Source organism: Populus alba, chromosome 6 (assembly GCF_005239225.2).
Source record: "Populus alba chromosome 6, ASM523922v2, whole genome shotgun sequence".
In the NCBI taxonomy this organism is placed as follows: Eukaryota; Viridiplantae; Streptophyta; class Magnoliopsida; order Malpighiales; family Salicaceae; genus Populus; species Populus alba.
In genome coordinates this window covers 12510638-12531910 of record NC_133289.1, presented here as the reverse complement: position 1 = coordinate 12531910, position 21273 = coordinate 12510638, and the positions used below count along the sequence as shown (strand labels likewise).

The following is a 21273-nucleotide window of genomic DNA, read 5'->3' as shown; positions in this document are numbered from 1 at the left end:
TCCCTCCTTCTCTCTCTCTCTCTCTCTCTCTCTCTCTCTCCTCATCTTCTTAAGCTCTCTTTTCCATACCAATCAATGAAAGAATGTGTTTTCTCCTCCCTGGTGTACCGTGCCTGAAGTTGATAAACGTCACCGTATCATATGCAGCCAGGAGGGAAACATCACTAATTTCGAGGCCAAGGTAAAGGGCTGCTGTACGGTGTCTTTTCCAATGCTTTCGATGCTCATCGGCCGGTTCTTGTTCCGTTTCCTTTCCGGTCAATCCAGTTCTTTTGGAATGGCTTCTATTTGCTGTCAATTTCATCATCTGAAGTTATGTTTTCATGTTTTAAGCGCTTAAACATGTTTTAATATGTTTTTCCTCGCTTGCTTGATATGTTTTTAGATGTTTTGATATTAAATTAATGATGAATTTCATTAAATAAAGTTTTAGCTTCTTAAAAACAAAGTGAGAGATGAAGGACCAAGTTTGACAAAACAAAAGAAACAGAGGCTTTTCCACAAAAGGTGCCTAAAAGCTCCATTTAATCCCTTGAGTTTCAATTTTCCATCTTTTGTCCCCATTCTTTTAGGTTATTGCATTTTAATTCTAAACTTTAAATTTTTTTTACCATATTTTAGTTACTGAAAATTAAGAGATGAGAGGGAAAATTAAGGAAAGTAAAATTTCTTGGGTGAGCAAAATCCACTTATCAATAACTTTGATTTTTATATTTATATGTTTTTTTTAAAAAAGAAAAACTCAATGAAAATTGTTTTCACTTTCAATGATGCAGCAAAAATAAATTGATTTTTAGAAAAATATTTTAAATTTTATTTGATTTTTTAAAGTGATTAAAATACGTTTTGATGTTGAAAATTGAGTTTTAAAGGCACTTACAAGGTGTTTATTTTATTTTTTTTTGTTTTGGGATGAAAAATGATAGAAATTTAGGTCTTCGAGGCTCAAAAACTTAGATTCTAATTTTCCAGTTATTGAAGATAGTTTTGGTGGCTGAAAAATGAACCAGTGATAACAATTTGTGTGCCTAGGCAGAAGGAGTGTAAACACCTATAAGTAATTAAAAAAAAAAAAGAGCCAGGTGAACAATTTTTCATGTGCCTAGTTTCACCAGGAAAAAAGAAAAGAGAATGGTGTCTGGGCATGGTCTGCAAGACCTCGGCTCCATGACTTCTTTTTAAAGGCCTGCACGTATACCTGACCTTCTAGAGCTCAGGAAAAAAAAAAAAAAAGTTTTGTTGTTGAAAATTGGGTTTTAAGGGTTTATAGGATGTTTATTTTATTTTTCATGTTTTGAGATGAAAAATGATAGAAATCTCGGTTTCTACAGCACAAAAACTTCTTTTTTTTTTATTAACGAAGCTGTTTCAGTTAGCTTGCATGTAACTTAACTAATTTCACAGGTCATGAAGTTAACAATCATATAAGCTTCTAGTGAATATCATATTAGCAACCACAAAGTTCGAACTTAAGACTACAGGGAGAGCAAATTTTTTTATTTCCAAGCTCCTGCAATGCTACCTCAACAAAAAACTTATACTTTGATTTTCTAATTATTGAAAACTAATTTGGTGGTTGAAAAATTTGAACCAGACAAATTGTGTGCTAGGCAATGACATCATCACTTATAATAATAATAATAAAAAAAAAATCAAGCAATCATCTAGTACGTGGTCTAGTGATAAGAGCTTTGGATTAATGGATTTGCTCTCCCTGTGTCTGAGGTTCGAGTCATGTAGTTACTAATATAATGGTCACTAAAGGCTTACATGGTCATTAACTTCAAGGCTCGTGAGATTAGTCGAGGTGCGTAAAAGCTGACTCAGACACCTATATTAATAAAAAAAATCAAGCAAACAATTTGTCATGTTCCTGGTTTTACTTAAAAAAAAAAACAAAAAAACCAAAAAAAAAAAACAAATCAAAAGAGAATAGCATCTAGGCATGGTCTGCTAGATTTAGGCTCCATGACTCCTTTTAAAAGCCAGCATGTAGGCTTGACCTTCCAGGGCCAGAGAGCATGGCCACTGAACTTTTTTTTTTTAATTATTTATTTTATTTATTTTTAAAATGAAATGCTTTTTCATTAATATCATTATAATAAAATTCTAAAAAGACAAAAAAAAATTATGCCTTCCTTTTCAAATAATATTTGATCTTATTATAGTAATGTTGTGGATTAATTTATAAAAAACATTATATATATATATATATATATATATAATTTTTTCAAATTGATTATGAATACTTAGTGAACAAGCGTTTTTTTTTTTCTTTTCATGTTATTATTTTATATAATTTCTTTAATGTTTTATTTTATTTATATTTATGTGTCTCATGACATGATTTTTTTAAGTGAATTTTTCTCTTTATATAATGCTAAGTTTTTATTTTTTTTAAAAAATATTATTCTAATAAAAAAACATATTTTTTACAGGAAAAGAAACATGAACAAGGAAAGAGGATTTTGGCTAAAGATTTTTTTTTTTCTCATTCATATAAATCATTTGAATTATTGTAAATGTTTATTTTGATTGTGTTAGATTTTCAGTTAAAAATTCATGCTACTTATAAAAAATAAATGTTTTTGTCAAAGACAAAAAAGAAATACTTTGATAAGAAAATGAGTTTTTGATTAAAAATTATAAATTTTTTCTCTATAATTTAAATTATTTTAATTCTTAAAATTATTTATTTTAACAATTGAAGTAATTAAATAAAAATAGGTTTTTGAAATTATCTTGTAGCTGCACAGAGGTATATGCTACTCTATCTATTTATCTATTCATGTACTTATTTCTAAACACTTTTAATTAATGTGAAGTCTCTTGTAAGGGTGTTAGTATGTGTGATAGAAATAAAATAAATTTTTATTTTTTAAAATTTATTTTTGATATAAGTATATTAAAATAATCTAAAAATACAGAAAAAAAAAATTTAATTTAAAGCAAAATAAAATTTAAATTACAATGAAAAACAGGTTAATTACAATTGAAATCACAATAAAAATTTATCTTCGCAATTGCTTTTTCTTAAAATATTTTAATTAAAAAAATATTTTTATATTGAACTAGCTATACGAATATTGTAAACATAAATTATTCATATTATTATATTTTTTAATTTAAATTATTTAAGTGTAATATTTTTTAGTTTTAAAGTTGGTTTTTTTTATTTTTATTTTAATTATCAATCCAACTTTTATCTACAAAAATAATTATAATTATATGATTTCAAGCGTCTCCTTTTCATTACTCTATGTATGGAAACCTAATGATATGATCAACTATTGAAAGCGTTACATTGCCGTGACTGAAAGTTCCAAGGTTGAAAGTCAGAAAAGTAAGCAGATAGGATTTTAGTTGCAAGACTAGATAGCTTTCCCATTTTCGCTGCTGGTTGCATTATTATTTTACGAAAAAAAAAAAGTGATATTAAAAAATAAAGTCAACATTAAAAAAAAAAACTAAGACTATATAATGAAAAATAAATATTTGCATTTAGAAACACATGCATAAAAAAATATATTTTTTTTAAACAATATTTCTTCCCCAATTGAGATTGAAGTTGATATGATTTTAAAACCACATTTTTTTCTATAATATTGATCCGGTAACATTTTGATTGATATCCAGTCAATTTAGATTAATTATTAAATTTATTATCCAAGTTATGGACATGACCATTGTCATTACCGATATAAAACTAGGACTTTCAAAAAGTAAAGGAAAAAAAAAATGAAGTCACTACCTGGTTTTTAATAAAACTAAGAATTCTACAATATGCACTGATTCTAAAATCTAATAAGTTGATTTATGTTTATGAAACATAGACATCATCTTACACATCTTTTCAAATGAAATGTTCCTTTAGCTATGTATTTTTTTATAAGTTTATCTCATTAATAGTCTAAATTATTTCTAAGCTAATTCATTAACATTTATTACCAAATGTTAGTCGAGCTCATGATGGACCCTAAATCAGAAATCTCACAAACTTGATTATTTTTTTTAATTTCTTTTAAAAATGCATCATGCTAGGCCTAAGTTCATCCCTAAGGAACTAAGAGAGATGTTAACTTAATTATTAAAAAATAAGCTCTCACCAAAACAAGACATAAACTTTATGAATACTCGGCGACACAAATTTTATTATTGTTTGAAAAATAAATATTTAAACACATAAAAATATATTGAAAGGTGATAGAATATTTTACAAAATGACACTAATGTCATTGCGAAGCCATTAAAAATAAAATAAAAAAAATTGCATGAATGAAAAGTTGTTGATTTTAAAAAAATGATTTTTTTAATATAGTTTTATGAAATGAAACTAATGCTACTGTGAATCCAATAAAAATAAAATAAAATATGTATAAGTAAAAACTTACTAATTTTCAAATATGAATTTTTTCACCCACATGTATACGTAAAAAGGAAATAGAATATTTTTGAGAAATGAATATAATGCTAGTGTGAAGCCAATATATAAAAAATATGCATAAGTTGTTGATTTCTAAAAGTAAATGCTCTTACACTCATGTGTACGTGAATAAGAGACAACATAATTTTATGAAATGAAACTAATATTATTGCGAAACCACTAAAAATAAAATAAAACATTTTGTTTGTCTTTATTGGTTGTTTGTCTTTCTCTCCTTTTGTTTTTGCTTTGTTTTCTCTTCTTTTCTCTCTCTTTTTCTTCCTTTTCTTTTGCTACTTTCCAGATCAAACAACTCTCTTTCTTAACACCGAAAAAAAAAAACATTTAGAGTGTGCATTAATACGGGTCCTTGAATTTTGATGACCTTTTCATTCTTGTCCCTAACTTTTTAATTTTCAATTTTTATCTATTTTCACCCCTTTTTTCTCAATTTCACTCCTAATTCATTAAAATGGGTCTTTGGATTTTGATATTTTTTCCAATTCGGTCCTTAGCTTTCTAAATTTTAAATTTTATACAATTTCACCTATTTCTCGTCAATTTCTTCACAATTCCACCCCTAGTTGTATTGCAAATGACCATTCAACTTCTCTTCCTCTTCAAATTTTAGTCATTGGCTTTCCAATTATCCATTTTCAACCCTTTTCTCAATATTTCTTTTCAATTTCACCCGTGATTGTAATTTTATCAATTCTTTTTTTAATATTTTTCTTGTTTGACTAAAATGTTTTTTTTTGTCTTTAAGATATTTGAGAGGGGTAAGAAAATTGGTTATAACAACTACAATGCTTAAACCTGATTGACCAATTATCTTTCTTTTTTTTTTCTCCTATGATGGGCTTTCATTGGCCTCCGGTTGGACAAAAGCCAAAGCTAAATTAAAAACTTATTAAAAAAATATATACCAAAATGAAAGAAGAGGGTTTACCCTTGGGTAGAATGAAAATTAAGACTCAATTGAAAAGTTATTATAGATCCAAGGACTAAATTGAATAAAAAAAACATAGAAGGGTTTGGTGCATGCAGCGTACACTCTAGTGTGTAGGAGAAGACGCTGCATTAAGGCAGTGCGTGCAAGTTTCTATGAATTTAGAAGGATGTCTTCTTTTATGTAGTTGGAATTGTGGTAACATGAGCTTTCTCTAAAGACGACATGTGTAACCTATTCACCTTTGGAGTGTCTCCAATGATTGATTTTTATTTTCTCTATTTTTCTCTATGTGTCCTCTCTACTTTCTTGCTTTTTATGCATGCTTTCTCTTTGTTATAGAAAAAGGATTTTCTTTTTAAACCAAGCTCAATTTTAGTCCTTTTATTTCCAATCACTTGTCTAACAAAAAGTCCAAACTATTTCTTACAAATTGAGCATCAACCCCTCTTGTCAAGATGTTCCTTCGACACAACGAGAACCCAATAATAAGATAATTTAATAAAATTATAAATCTAATTCTCAATCAAGATAATTATGAAAGGATTGAATTGAAAAACAAAAAACTATTGGTTATACAAACAAAAAAAAAAGAAGGAAGAAAAACAAAACCAAATAGTAAGTTAATACACACACACACACAATAATGTTATTATACACGAAATAATGATTAAAGAAGCTCTATTGTCTTAAAATAATAAAAAAAAAAATCACTAAAAAAACCCTGTAGTACTCCACACAACTGTATGTATACTTTCCTCAACATCTCTTGTTTTCTCTCAAAAGATGTAAAACTGAGATTTCATTATATGAAATGATCCTTCTTGTTGAAGAGCAGTGAAGACTACAACAATGTTTCTCATTGAAGAGCAGTGAAGCTCTTGAATCCCCATTTATTTAATTAAAATCAAAGATTTCCAAAATATATTGCCTTTAACCTCTCATAATTCTCTGTTAGAAAATCCTAGATTAATAATATTAATATCATGTAAATAACAATTAGTAGTAATCCATCAATTTCTATCCTTAATATTATTTAGATGCATCATGAACAAGCCATTCCAAGCATCTCTATAATTCCTGGCAAGCACTTGTACATGCTGTCATCATGTGGGTTATGTCCAAAATATTAAAAACAGGGCCTTGAACAAGTGTTGATTAACCAAACGGGATTCAACATTTCTCCCATTATCTTTTAGTGAGAGCAATTCTTCGCCCTGAAAGAGAAATAAAGGAAATTCAATAAATAAATAAATATAAAAGCGCATGCAAGGTTTGACAATGATTGTGCTTCACTGGATTTGTGTTTGATTGGATTCTTGTTTAGATTTTTTTTCTCTATTTGTGTTTAACCAAGAGAAGAGATAGTAAGCATGAAGAAAGAAAATAAGTGGTACAATGATAATTAATTACTTTTCATGCTTTAATATATGTGAAGTGATTATAGTCATTTCATTGATTTTTACAATTTGTTTTGATTGGGAATGAAAAATATAATATTTAAAATCTTGATCGTAAAGTAAAAAAAGAAAAAAACTAAACTATAAAGTACTCAAAGTGATTTTTTCAAAAAAATAAAATAAAACTAATACCACAACTTTGCTATTAAACTAATATTATAACTTTAATAAAGCTTGGTATTTCATCAACACAAATGCCAAAATAGAAACTAATCTTGGAACAAAATGCTTTTAAGCAAAATATACATTTGCCAAAACTGTCTCTATGAATCACAATTTGCTCCCATTCTTTATAGAAGTACGGAAGGCATGATATCATAGACAAATAGCTGATCACCTTGTGGGTATAACCATCCTAGCATACAAACCAAATTCTTGTGGTGGAGATGACCAATACCAGATATCTCTGTTGAAAATTCACTCAAACCTTGTTTAGATTCATGAAAGAATCGTTTGATTGCTACTTGAGTGTTACAATTTAGCAAAATTCCTTCGTAAACCTTACCATATCCACCAAAGCCAAGCAACTCCATTTCCTTAAAAGCCCATGTTGCTTTCTTTCGTTCTTGATAGGACAACTTGTAGCTCCTATGCTTCAATCAAGTCGAGCAGGCTAAATCCGCTCTAAACCGACAACTAACAATTATCATGGAAGTCAGTATGGTTCATATACTCCCTCCAGCACTTGGCTCCAGATTCAACCTAAGTGGTCTTCTCCAAGACCATTACAAAAGCTCATCACAGAAAAACATGGCTAATTGATGCCATAAATGTTAGCTTTAAAGCAAGATAGAGATTTGAAACATTATAGTAGGATGATATCCATCAAAGTAACTCACTAACCAAATAAATGCTCTTACTTAAACTTATTTTTTGTGAAACCACAACCTGCGCAGCTACACACATGGCAGACATAATAAGACCTACAAATTAAAAGAAGAATACTTGCAAGTTCCTTGGTAGCTGAAAAGTTGAAAGTGCCAAATGGATTGCAAATTGTTTTTTAAAAGCTTGATGTCCAATTAAAACCCTAATTTCACTATCTTCCATAGGATGGCAGGTGGTTATCAACCCAAATCCTCCACTTACAAACCTTCCTCTTCCACCCTGCCCTCGCCACAAATCCTACTAGGAATTCATTTTTATCACCACCATCACCACTAATAATTTGAGGTTTTTTTTAGAGTTTTCAAAAAACCCTAAAAATTAACACCCAAGTAGAAGAAAAATCAATTACTTTTGAAAATCAATTTTGGGTTTATTTTTTTAGAGAGAGAAAAATGTTGATATATAAAGAAAAAATGGCTTTTTTTATGACATTTTAGAGGAGGTTCTAGTGGTTTTTGAGGGGGAAGATGGACGGAAAAGAGAATGTTAGTGTGATTTGTTTTTATAGGTAAATGTTATCTTTTGATCTTTTTAAAAATTTTATTTCAATATAAAATGTAATTTCTTTAAGTACATTAAAAAAATAAAATCACAACCAAATCTTAAAAGATTTTTTTTATACATATAATTATAACTAATATGACACATTCGATATTTCTTAGTAAATGGTTTTCAATTTAATCTCAAAAGAAAAAAAAATATTTCTTATTACTCTAAAGGATATTTTTAAAAATATTTAAGGATGCAAGGATGGAAAGTTTCATCCCATCTCTATACATTTTTTTTTTAATATATATTTAAGTATTAACTAAATTTGTTTATAATCCATAGATGCATTTATAACATGATCATTCATATTTGAGAACCTATAAACTATTCCCTTGATTTATGTGGGCCCATTCTTTTATTGAAACATTTTTTTTTTCCTAAACCTTTACTATGTTGGTTTTTCTTCAAGAATTTAAAATTATCGAAGGGTATAATATATATTAGAAAAATAAAAAGACTCAACATATTTTTGAACAAGACAATGATTATCAAAAATCAAGGAATTAATTTATAGGTTTTCAAACATAAAGAACTAGTTATAATTAGAATCTAACATTTAGAGAGCAAATAGTAATTTAGTCTTTAAGTTTTTATCTCCATATAAACTATTTTTCTAAAAATAAATCAATCTTTTTGAAACAACAAATAAATCAATGTTTTATGTTGTAATATATTTTAGAAAAATTACCTCTTAGCATTCTTTGGTCGATATTGCACTTGCTTATCAAGTTTTGAAAAATTATAGTTTATATTTTGAACTTTATACACACTATTACACTTAATATGCTGACAAAAAAAAAAAAAAAAAATCAGTAAAAAATATTTGATTATTTATAGGATTGCCATTATATGTTATTTAATAACAAAATTGCCCCAATATTAAATATTACAACTTTGTCATTAAATTAAAAAAAAAAAAAAACTCTAGCCACCACCTTCACTTCTCATCTCTGGAATTTAGATAATTACATGATATATAACAATAACCCGTCAAGAAACAAACATTAAAAAAATCATATAAAAAAGCATAGAATTATAATTAGATTTGGTGGGTGCCCATTGTTTGTTGTGTTTAGACTTAGAAATAAAGCTGAGAAATTAAAAAGTTGCAGATAATCAAATAAGAACAAACATTAAAAAAAAAAAAAAAAAAATTCATAGTTGCAAACACCCCAATAGCTTCACCATGTTGACTTATTCTCTTTCTTTGTTTTTCTTGAAATTGAAAAGTTGCAAATAACTAGTTAAAAATAATAATAATCAAATGCACATACCTTAATGGCTCTACTATGTTGACATGGCATTTTCCTTCATTTCTCTTGAAATTAAAAAGTTGTAGATAACCAATAAAGAAACAAACATTAAAAAAACCTTTAGGCTTGTTAGATTCAACAATCTAAACATGTTAGATTTGTCAATAACCAAGAAGCATACCCATATGAAAAAAAACCCGTTAATATTCCCCCTTGATCCAGATTTATCAATAAACTAGAAACATACCCATATGAAAAAAAAATAACCCGTTGATATTCTCTCTTGATCTAGATTTATTAATAACCCACAAGCATACCCATATGGCAAAAAACCCTTGTTATTCTCCCTTTTTAATAAAAAATCAACCAACAAAGAGTAATCTCGTCAAATGATGGTGGATGGCATTGTTTTATTTGGTTCTCTTGATTTTATATTTGATTTTGTGATTTGTGTTTAGAAAAAGGGAGAAAATGATGTGTGGAAGAGAGAAAAATCATCACTTGAAGAGAGAGAATATCATGTGTTGTTTAGGTGATTTTGCAATTTAATATATATGAGGGTAATTTAATCATTTCAACAAATTTAAAAAATTTTATTGACTTAAGATGTACACTATAATTTTTTAAAACTTGATAAACAAATGCAATTTTTACCAAACTATAAGATGTCAGGGGTAATGTTTTCTATCTTTTAAGGTCTTTTAAGGATATATAATTATATATGAACATAACTTTTTATAAAGTTTTCAAAACATAATTAAATGGCCTTTTCACTCTATTTACATAAACAAATAATTAATTTTTTTATATATATTTTTAGCTTCAGATGAGAAGCAAATGAGTTATAACTTATTTGATATTATTATCTCTATCATGTTTTTTTTTTTAAAAAAGAAATCTTGCACTCAAACATATTTTTCATAAAAATAAATAATTAAAAACTTTAAATTTGATATTATTATCTCTATTTTTTCAAATCTTGGATTCAAACCTTTTTTCATAAAAATAAATAAATAAATAAAAACTTCAAATGAGTATATTGGGTAGACTTTTAGTTAGTTTTAACATAATTTACGAAAAATAACTTTCCATTTTGAATCATAATTAAAAAATTATTATTCATGAATAACTTGTGATAAAAATGAGTCAAGTTAGAAGTATGATAGGTAAGAAAATGATTTAAAGCAAGTTTTGTTTTTTTTTTTTGTTTTTTTTTTTAATAGTATAAGTTATAATTCATGAATCATAAGTAAAAAAACAAAGTTTTTGATAAAAACATAATTTTTACACAAGTTGTAATAAGTTATTAATGTAAATACAAAATTATTTTTAACTATACATAATTATGATTTTATTTTATTAAAAAACATAGAAAAAATTACCCCTAACATCCTATAGTTTAGTTAAAAGTGTACTTGCCTACCGAGTTTTGAAAAACTATACTTTACACCTAGAACTTTAGACATGCTCTAGCACGTAACATTCTCCCTAAAAAAAGTAAAATACAATATGATAATTTACATAAATACCATTATTTTTAATTTAATAACTAAAACTATTGTGTGAAGAGCTCTATTATAATTTTATGTAAGAAATGACATGTTAAGGACTATGATAGACCTATTAATCTTCTTCTTTTGTTTCTCATTAGATAAAGAAGTAGCTTGATGGTCGTGGTTGACATTATCTCTACTTTCTTGTTTTTATAAAGCTGACATCGTAACTTTTTCTATCATCGAGCTCCCGTGTTTGATGAATAATAGAGGTGAGGGGTTGAAAGAGGTGGCGGCTAGAGTTTGAATGGATGTGAAGTGGGGGGGAAGAGCTATGGATTTTAGGTGGAATTAATTTGGGTGATGGTGGTTGTGAGAAGGAAGGTGATGAAAGTGGCTTTACTAGTTGTTGTGATAGTAACTGATGACTAGGGTTTGATGAGAGAGAGGGAGAATGAGAATTTTTGGTATAAGATATACGAGGGTAATTTGGTTTTTTCATTGATTTTGAAAACTTGTGTTGACTGATGATGCAAACTATAATTTTTCAAAACTCGATAGAGAAGTGTGATTTCTTCTAAACTAAAGGATGTCATGTGTAACTTTATCAAGAATTTTAAAACTAACTTAAATAAAATTTTAAAAAGGCAAAAGTACCCCTAACATCTTATAGCTTGGTCAAAATTGTATTTGCATACTGAGTTTTGAAAAATTATAATTTGCATTTTAAACTTTGGTGTATATGTAACAGTTTACATCCTCAACTACGACGCCTAAAAAAGTAAAAAGAAAATTATTTATGTATTTATAGGATTAACATTATATTTCAATTAATGAATAAAGAGTCCATGCAATGTTAAAATTATAAAATTATCATTAAGTTAACAAAAAAAAATCTGAACCTTTTTCTCCTCTACCATAACCTCCCTTTTCTTTTACACAATTGCAAAAAATATGGTGAATCACTTTCTTTATCATAATATTATTAATCACTCTTACTATCATCTCCTAATGAATTGTTCATCTTTTGCAAGTGACGACAATAATAGCAATCCATGTTTATCACAAGAAGTGATTCCAGGCTTTAATTTTGATGAGAAAATTATATGATTGTAACACAAATTGCTATTTTCATCAACCTTAAACATAACCATTCTCTTCGTAAAAGTATGATTGAAAGACAAATTACCATGAAACTCATTGCTCTCAAGATTTAAGTGCCTTAAATTTTTTGTTTCTTAAAAAAACTTTGGTATTGTCCCATTCAAGTGATTCAAACTCATTATGAACATAAATTGTTATTTTTTCTCTTTAGAACCCACTAATCCAAACCCACCAAAGCACCAAACTCTTGTAATTTTCAAGGCCCCGCTTATTATCCATTACACTATAGTTAAAATTTTCAAGTTCCATTAAAAAGAGTTTTTCTATTCATCTTAATAACCAAAATCTAAAACTTGATTTGGTTGAAAATGAATCCAACCCCAATTTCTTTCTTCTCTTTAATGTTTTTAACTCAATAAATTAAACGTAGCCTCCAACAAAAATCCAAAGACTAGAAAGCCAGATTCAATAAAACCCCAACCTCCTATTTTCCATGTATTCATTACTCAAAAGAAGAAAGTCCAAATGTAAAAGGGGTATTTAGAAAAAGTCTTTACCATTCTCCATGTATTCATAAATAAAAAAAGAACAATTTTAATTTTGATTGGTAATGACAAAGCTGCACCAAGAATAACATGAATATCAAGTTTAGATTCGAAATCAACTCTTCATTTTAAAAGAACTTGTCTTCAATCCCTAAATTTCTAAAAATCCATTTCACGAATTAACGTTAAGGCCATCTAGATCTGGACAAAGATATCTCATCTTCTTTGATCATTTGATTTATGAGGAAAAGAAGAAAAAGAGAGCAAAAAATTAAAGAAATTAGCAAGAGAGATAAATAGATATAGATGGATACATCGAAGTCTATAATAGGAGATAATAATAATAATAATAATAATAATAATAATAAAGAGATAAAGAGAGATAATAAATCGATTTCAATTAATAGTTTTCAATTATATACATGAGGGTATTTTAATCATTTACTTAAATTTGATTTTTTTTTTATATGAAAGTGTGATTTTTACCAAGAGTGATTTTCTCTTTTAAAAATTATGTAAAGGTATGAGTAATTAACTATTGTTATGAACTAGAGTGAAACAAATCAATTAATGAATGAAAGAATGAGTGCTAACACTCAAGATCTTTCCTAGGGTTCCAATCTTTTTTATTATTTCGAAACAAAAAAAAAAAAAAAAGGTAAATCAAGTAATAGCGTGTGCTTGTTTACGAGCATTGATCAGTTTTTCCCCCATTTAATCCAAGATTTTAGAATAACAAACCCTAGTAATTCACGTCCCTCATGCAATGATTCAGATTCATTTATCCCTCAAAACACAGAATCAAAAGTCACCAAATTGAGAAAATCCTTCTCTTATTGATCATTACATCACCCTCCAGTAAAGAACTGAAAAGGTTACACTTCTTTCTTCCTTTCAAGGACATCCCAGTAAAGCAAGGCAATCACCCTGCCAACCTGTCCATCCCCTCCTCTTCTAGCCACTATAATATACCCGCACGCGCGGCATTTCCTTTTAAAATCTTTCCACAGCCACACAGGGAGAGGGGAGAGAGAGAGAGAGAGAGAGAGTCTGCTTTCCCATTGTTGACGTTGTGCATTGCAGAGAGCAGTGCTTCCTTTCCTCCTCCTCCTTACTACACTACATGTGTTTTCCGCCGCCGCCTCCTCCTCCTCCTCCTCCTCCTCCTCGTATTATTATTATTATTATTCAGAACTAGCTGGTACACAAACATACCACGTTCACACAGACAACCACCACAGCTCAGTCCAAGTTAAAGCCTAGTACGACCACAACTATTTTATTTAAGTCGCTTTCTTTTCCTTTCTTTCTACTTCTCACATGACATGTACCTCTGCGTTGTTTTTTCTATTTATGTGTCTTGCAGCTTTTGGCATTCTTTTAGCAGACACTAAAGATCCCTTGAACTCCCTTAAACTACTATACATCCCTGTCCTTTGGATCTCCACCTTTCACCCTCTTCCTCCTCTGCCCCTCCCTCTACACTTGTAAATACCTCTGTTTTCCTTCTGCATTTTGTGCACATAAAACATGTACAAGAAGGAGAGATCTTCAAGGGAAAGCACATTCCATCCAAGAAGAAGAACCCCGTCTTTCTCTTCAACTCTTCTTGACTCTATTTACCGTTCGATTGACGAATCCAACGGTGAAGAACAACATGTGCTAGGGATCAAGAAACAGAGTTGCAACTCTGTTTCTACAACCAGGCGTGATACGTCGTTTCTTGAAGAGGAGAAAGAGGTACCTACTACTCTTAGACGAGCTGTCAGGACTGAGAGCTGGATGGAGAAGAAAAGCACTCGTGGCTCCATGCAATATAATTCGACTTCAAGCTCTTCAGATTCTAGCTCTGCAGGAGGAGGAGGAAGCGGAGGAGGTGTGTTCTCGTCCTCCGAAAACGAGTCAAGTGTCAGAGGAAATTCAAGTTCTTGCCAACAAAGAACAAAACCACTTTCAGATAAACCACATCAGAAACCGAAATGTGAAGGAGGAGGGTTTCATAAGACAAAGCTAAGAGCATTAAAAATCTATGGTGAGTTAAAGAAAGTAAAGCAGCCGATTTCACCAGGTGGTCGCATTGCAAGCTTTCTAAATTCTATTTTCAATTCAGCAAGTGCTGCCAAAAAGGTGAAAATGTGCTCTATTGGGGCCATGGATGATGTAAGTTTTGAGCGTAAATCAAAGTCTGCTTGCTCATCGGCTACTTCCTTTTCAAGGTCCTGTTTGAGCAAAACACCTCCTCCAAGAGGGAAACCAAGTAATGGCACAAAAAGGTCAGTTCGATTCTACCCTGTTAGTGTCATTGTTGATGAGGATTCAAGACCTTGTGGGCATAAAAGTATTTATGAAGATGATCCAGGATTGATGCCAACGCCTCGAAAAGTTGTCAAAAGTAGTTCCGTCAAGGAATTAGAGGTTGCTAAAGGAGCAGCAGCAGATTATTTAAGAAGTTACCACCAAAGGAAGAATGTTAGTGAATTTGATTTCAGGGGTTTCCACAATTATGTTGCAGATGACAGTGACAGTGACGACGAGAGTTGTACAAGCTCCGATCTTTTCGAGCTCGACCATCTTATTGGGATTGGAAGGTACAGAGAGGAGCTCCCAGTGTATGAAACCACTAATTTCAAAACTAATCAGGCCATTGCCAATGGCTTTTTCGCGTAATATTCATGTTGTTACCAGAATTACCGAAATCCAAATCAAATCATCAAGGCCATTAGTGTTTTGAGGACTTATCTAATCAATAATTTAATTTCTTTCTGTTTAATCATACAATATATTCAGTTTCTTTTGAGTCAAAGACAGTTTGATTAGTCTTCTTCTTTCCAAGGTTTCAAGCCTTCCATCTAATCAATACTAACAATAATTAAAAAAAGAAAAAGGTGGTTTGTTTTTCATGGAAGTAATATTTGAAGGAAAGGGTGCTTCAGGAGGGAGGAGGGATGATGAACATTCACACAGTGAAACGTTAAAGCAAAACACAAAGGTGGATTAACAAAGTGAGAAAAAGGAAAAAAGCAGATGGAAAAATCTTCTCCCATGAGAAGTGATGTTCTTGCTTTTTCGCTGCCTTTGCACATGGCCTCAACCTTTCTAGTAGGCTAAAGTCATAGAAAATGATTGCAGCTTATCTGCTGGATTTTCCATTTTTGCCTTTTTCTTCGTTGCAGTAACTTCACTGCGCCAACACATAACACATTGACTTTCTTTACATCTCCTTGAGCTTCTCACCTTCTCATTAATTTTATTTTTTAAAAAAAAAAACATAAAATAAATGTATTCCCAGGACATATTACATTGTTCACCGGGGAATAATATGATGATGTTTTTATCACTCTAAAAAAACTGACAAATCATGCACTTGGAGTGAATTTATCTTTTTCTAACGATTTATTGAGTATTATAAAATTAATTACGGACAAATTGATCTACACATATTTTTTTTAAAACAATCAAATGATTTTTTTACCTTTAAAAACAATATATATATAACTTTTGTCGTTCAAATTGGAAATCCCCCTTTAATTTGTTGGATTATCATTTATCATTTTGATTTTCTTCACCTACTAATGATCTAATTTAATTCTTGAGGATTTGAAATTAAGAATATAAAACTTTTTATAAGAGGAAAATGCTAACATAATAGTAATCTCACTGTCGTAATTAAACACCAGATTATACATGTACTTTAGACTCATACTCCAAGGAATCTCAGAAGTCAAAATATGGCAGTATTAGACATGATAGCTAGCAAAACTAAAATCCAAAGGAATTTTATCACCAAAGGAGAAAATAAAAAGCAAGCGATCAACTCTCTATATTCCATGGATGATATTGATAATGAACACCGGTGGCCACCATCGTTGACCCTTAAATCATATCAATAATATACCCCATTTTGAAGGAGGAGAAGAAAGAAAACATAACTTCAATGAAAAAACAAAAGAATGGTAAAGATAAAATGACTATTTCCTCACTAATTGAGAAAGTTAATTATGATGTTGTCCTAATATTTGTCGAATGCTTAAAACGTGTTTGGAAATATAATTATGGTTGTTTTTTAAAATGTTTTTCATTTTAAAATATATCAAAATAATATATTTTTTTAAAAATTATTTTTTATATCAGCGTATCAAAATGAACTAAAAATACCAAAAAATATTAATTTAAAATAAAAAAATAAATTTAAATTTTTTAAAAAATATTTTTAAAATGTAAAAACAAACAGCATTTTAAAGACCAAGACAAGTCATCATCCTTAAGACTATCCACTTTAAATCTTAAATTACTATAACATTGAAGGATATATATTTAATGATTTCTCTCAAATCAATTAATCATTGTCAATTTAAAGATATGATCACATTGAATATAAGAATATCATCAATATATAATGTGATCTTAAGCATAAAAGCAAATTTGATTTGTTGACTTTGTTTTTAATCATAATATTCTTATAAATCCAACAGAAAAAAAAAGGATAAAAAAAAAACATCTTGTTTTTGTATATGGCTGAAAAGCATTTAGAATGCAAGAAAGAAAGAATTTTTGAGGGTATAAAGCATATTAAGGGATCGTTTGGGAACACGGTCCAACCTGTTTTTCTAAAAATTTTGAATTTTTTTGTTTAAAATTAATATTTTTTTAGTATTTTTGGATCGTTTTGATGTGCTGATATCAAAAATTATTTTTTAAAAAAAAAAAAATTATTTTAATGTATTTTTTTTAGTGAAAAACACTTTAAAAAATAACAACAATTACACTTCTAAACATACCTTGAATATATATATCGGATAATTTTTAGATTAGCTTATATCACAATGCCATAACTCATTACACTCTCAAACATACCCATATCGGACAATTTTTAGGTTAGCTTAGATCACAATGCCATAACTCACTTTATATATATATATATATATATAGTTTTGTTGTTTGTTTGTTATGTTTAAAAAAATATATTTTTTTACTTTAAAGACTAACTTTTAAATCGGTTATTTTTTCACTTATATGACATGTAAATTTAGGTCTTACAATAGCATTAAAAAGAGCATAGTCATTGTATTTTCTTGAATCTGTGTCGATACATAATTTTTAAATAAGCTTTCTTCAGTTTTTTCTATAATTTATTTTTCATAATTTACTTTATATAAGTTTATTTGTAGCTCTATACTTTACCTTTATACTTTATTTATCACTTTTTTACATGCTTTATTTATTATTTTCTGTACTTGTATTATTTTCCATGTAATTTAACATTTTCTTTTAATTTTGCAAATTCTTCATGTTAATGACAAAAAGTTAGGAATGATAACTTCTAATAATCATCCCTGTAAATCAGCCTTGCAAATCAGTCTCTTAATTGATGTAAATCAACCCTTATATAGGTAGATTGATACCCTATAAATTAGCCTCCTAATTAATACAGAGCAACCATTATTTAGGTAGATTAATGCCTTATAAATCAGCCATCTAATTGCTAAAAATCAGCCTTGTAAAGTACTATATAATAGAGGTACCTAAGAGTATAAATGATAAAGCCACAACTCCAAAACATGGTTCATTCTAGCAGATTTGCTTTCTATATTCATAGGATCTTTCTCTTACATTAAGCAACACATGTTCTTCATTTTGTTTGTTTTGAATTTTTATTCTTGTCTTGGATTTTTTTTCTTGTTTTTTAATCATATTGCTTTTGTTTCAGATCTAATGTTATTAAAAAAAAGCTAATACCTCTAATTGATTGGTGAATATTGAAACAAGATATTTTTAAGACTTAATTTTTATTTAAAACCTAAAAAAATGAGTTACTCCTCTTGATACCCAAGATATTTGTCCATGTTGAGTTCATTTTACCATAAATATTAAAAGTGAATAACAAGACATGATTTGTAAGAAAATAAGGATAAGTTTTTTAAAAGGTTTGGAATACCATCCTAATAAGCCTTGTAATATGGGTCGAACTCTTAATGAATTTTATAAACAAGTTATAAAACCTAATACAAATAAATGGATGAATGAACATTGATTTTTTTTTTTTGTTATCATTTAGAACCAAAAAACCATGTCAATACATATGGTTAAATATATCAATGTTCATACAAAAAGAAAGAGATGTTGCATTGTTAAGGATAATAATGAAATGAAAAAAAAACAAGAGATGAAACAAGATGCAAAATTAAAAGATTCAACTAAATGCATTTAACACAAATATCAATCTAACAAGCATTTCTCAATCCTAAAATATCATCACAAACACATCAAAATCAACAATAAAACAAAATACAAGATTAATGGACTTAGCCAACTTCATTCAAACACAAATATCAATTCAATAAAAAATATTCAATCCTAAAAATCTTATCACAAAACATATTAAAATCATCAATAAAGCAATATAATTATGCAAAATATGTTTAGGTTTTGAAATAGATCTTCTAGGTATGGTCGCCGAGGACTAAAAAGGGCTGGAACAATAAAAAAATATTGTTATTGTTGTTGCTTCTGCACTATTTTTATTCATATCTTCCAGTTGGATTTAAAGTATCATAACCACACATTTCAGAGTTAGATCCTTCATAAAAGTTTCAATATTCTTCTAAGCTTTTCAAATCATATAGATTTTTTTTTAATCATTTTTATAACTTCATATAAAAGCTAAAAACTGAAACATGGTTTGCACTTTAATGTACTTTTGGATAGATTTTGACCTCTTTATTTCGACTATATTTTGAGCTTCAAAATAATAAAATCAAGTTTTAGAATCTTCATAAAAGTTTTAGGACGATATCTTATCTTTTTATCAAACCAAAGAACACTATCTAAAGTGTGTAGCTCTAGTTGTCAAAAACCAAGCAATATTCTAGTTTGGATAGAGTTTTCAAAAAGATTATACGTAGAGTTTTCAAAAAGGTTGCAGGTGGAGTTTTTTGGGATATATGGTGATGTTTGGAGGCTAATTTCTGGATTGAATAAGGAAGGAGAAGGGTTTGAAAAATAGAGGAAGCGGTGCTAAAAATGATAAAGAGGGAGATGGGTTGTCACCTTGGTGAAGAGTAAGGAGTGATTGTTTTTTCTTTCTATTTTTTTGTGGCTAGTGTTTTTCCCTTAAGTTTCAGTACACTTTATCTTCTTTTTCTTGTTTTCTCTCTTGGTGGCTAAAGTTTTTATAGAAAAGAAGAGGCTAGGGATTTTATATGGGAGAGATAAAGTTAAGGTTTTTTTTGTGTGCGGTGACCCTCACTTTTCTCTACAAATCACTCATCTATTTATAACCCACTAATTTTATTATTTTCTATTTAGTTATTTATGGTTGTACAAATGACAAAAATGCATTGAAAAGATGTTTTTTTGAATTTTTGCTTTTTTTTTTATTATTATTATTTTTGGAACATATTTTGGAATTGAGGCTAAAAAATTTAGGTTATAAACAATAGTTTTTTTTATTAGGAAAACTTAATCATGTAAGTACATTAAATATATTTATCATTAGAAATAAATGACGATGCAATTTATATTAGATATGATATATTTGGTGTTTTCTATCTTAACTATTACCTACAATATAAATAGTAGGATATAAAATGTACTTTTTTAAAATATGGAGGGAAAGTGATAATTTTAAATAAATAAATAAATATATATATATTTAGTTGTAAATAATTTAGATTTTCTAGATTTAAATATTGATAATGTTGAAGAAAATAACAATGCAAAAGAAGTTGGAGGTAAGGAGGGGAAGGAAATTCAAAGCGAATTTGATTATGAAAATATTAGCACAAGTTCAATTCCTTGACCTACAAACATTCAATGGGATATAACATGATAAATTTATTGAAAATGTTGCAATATCTTATTATTTAATTCCTAGGTGATGAATTAGAATATTAAGATTTTTATTTGAATTTATAATTTTCTATTAAATTTTATGTTATTTTATTTATCTGTGTGTACTTTGTACTTGAATTTAGAAAATTAGATGTTTAGAAGACTTAATATTTAAATATTTAAAAACTTGTTTAAATGTGGTTATTTAATTTAGGTCATTTTTCAAAGTTTTTACAAGAATTTAGGTATGAAAACGAAAACATTGAACTATCAATTAAATTGTTGAACAATTAGTTTATTTAATGATTTGATACATTGAATTCAATAATTTGCTATTTGGTTTTGATAATTACAATATAGCTAAAATATACAGGGAAAAGCATTATAGCTTTCCTTACATGTTACTGTGGATTGTTAGAGTACTTTTTTTTTTTCTTCTCAAAATTATCAATATTAATTTTATTTTATTTTTATATTGAGCTGGTTAAGAATTTAGTTTTATATTTTTTTTACAAAACACTGTGAATTGCTATAGTGTTTCTCCATATAGTTTTTTTTGTTATGATTTTTTTTTCGAGATTGTTCGTTAATTTTATTTTTTTTAATATTGAGCTGGTTGAGAATTAAAGCTATAGCTTTTCTCATAAAACACTGTGAATTGCTACAGTGTTTCCCCATATGGTTTTTTTTTTCTCTCAATTTTTTAATGATTTTTTTTAAAATTATATTTGTCGATTTTATTTTTTTTTAATATTGAATTGGTTGAGAATTTAACTTTG

At 28.3% G+C, this 21273-nt stretch overlaps 1 protein-coding gene across 1 annotated transcript; it reads left to right on the top strand.

Annotated features, from left to right (window-relative positions):
* The first annotated feature begins 13512 nt into the window (after window positions 1-13512).
* LOC118048056 (protein BIG GRAIN 1-like A) lies at window positions 13513-15434 on the top strand. The gene is made up of 2 exons (XM_035057580.2): window positions 13513-13926; window positions 14031-15434. The coding sequence occupies exon 2, from the start codon at window positions 14195-14197 to the stop codon at window positions 15329-15331; it is 1137 nt and encodes a 378-aa protein (XP_034913471.1). The 5' UTR covers window positions 13513-13926; window positions 14031-14194; the 3' UTR covers window positions 15332-15434.
* The last annotated feature ends 5839 nt before the right edge of the window (window positions 15435-21273 follow it).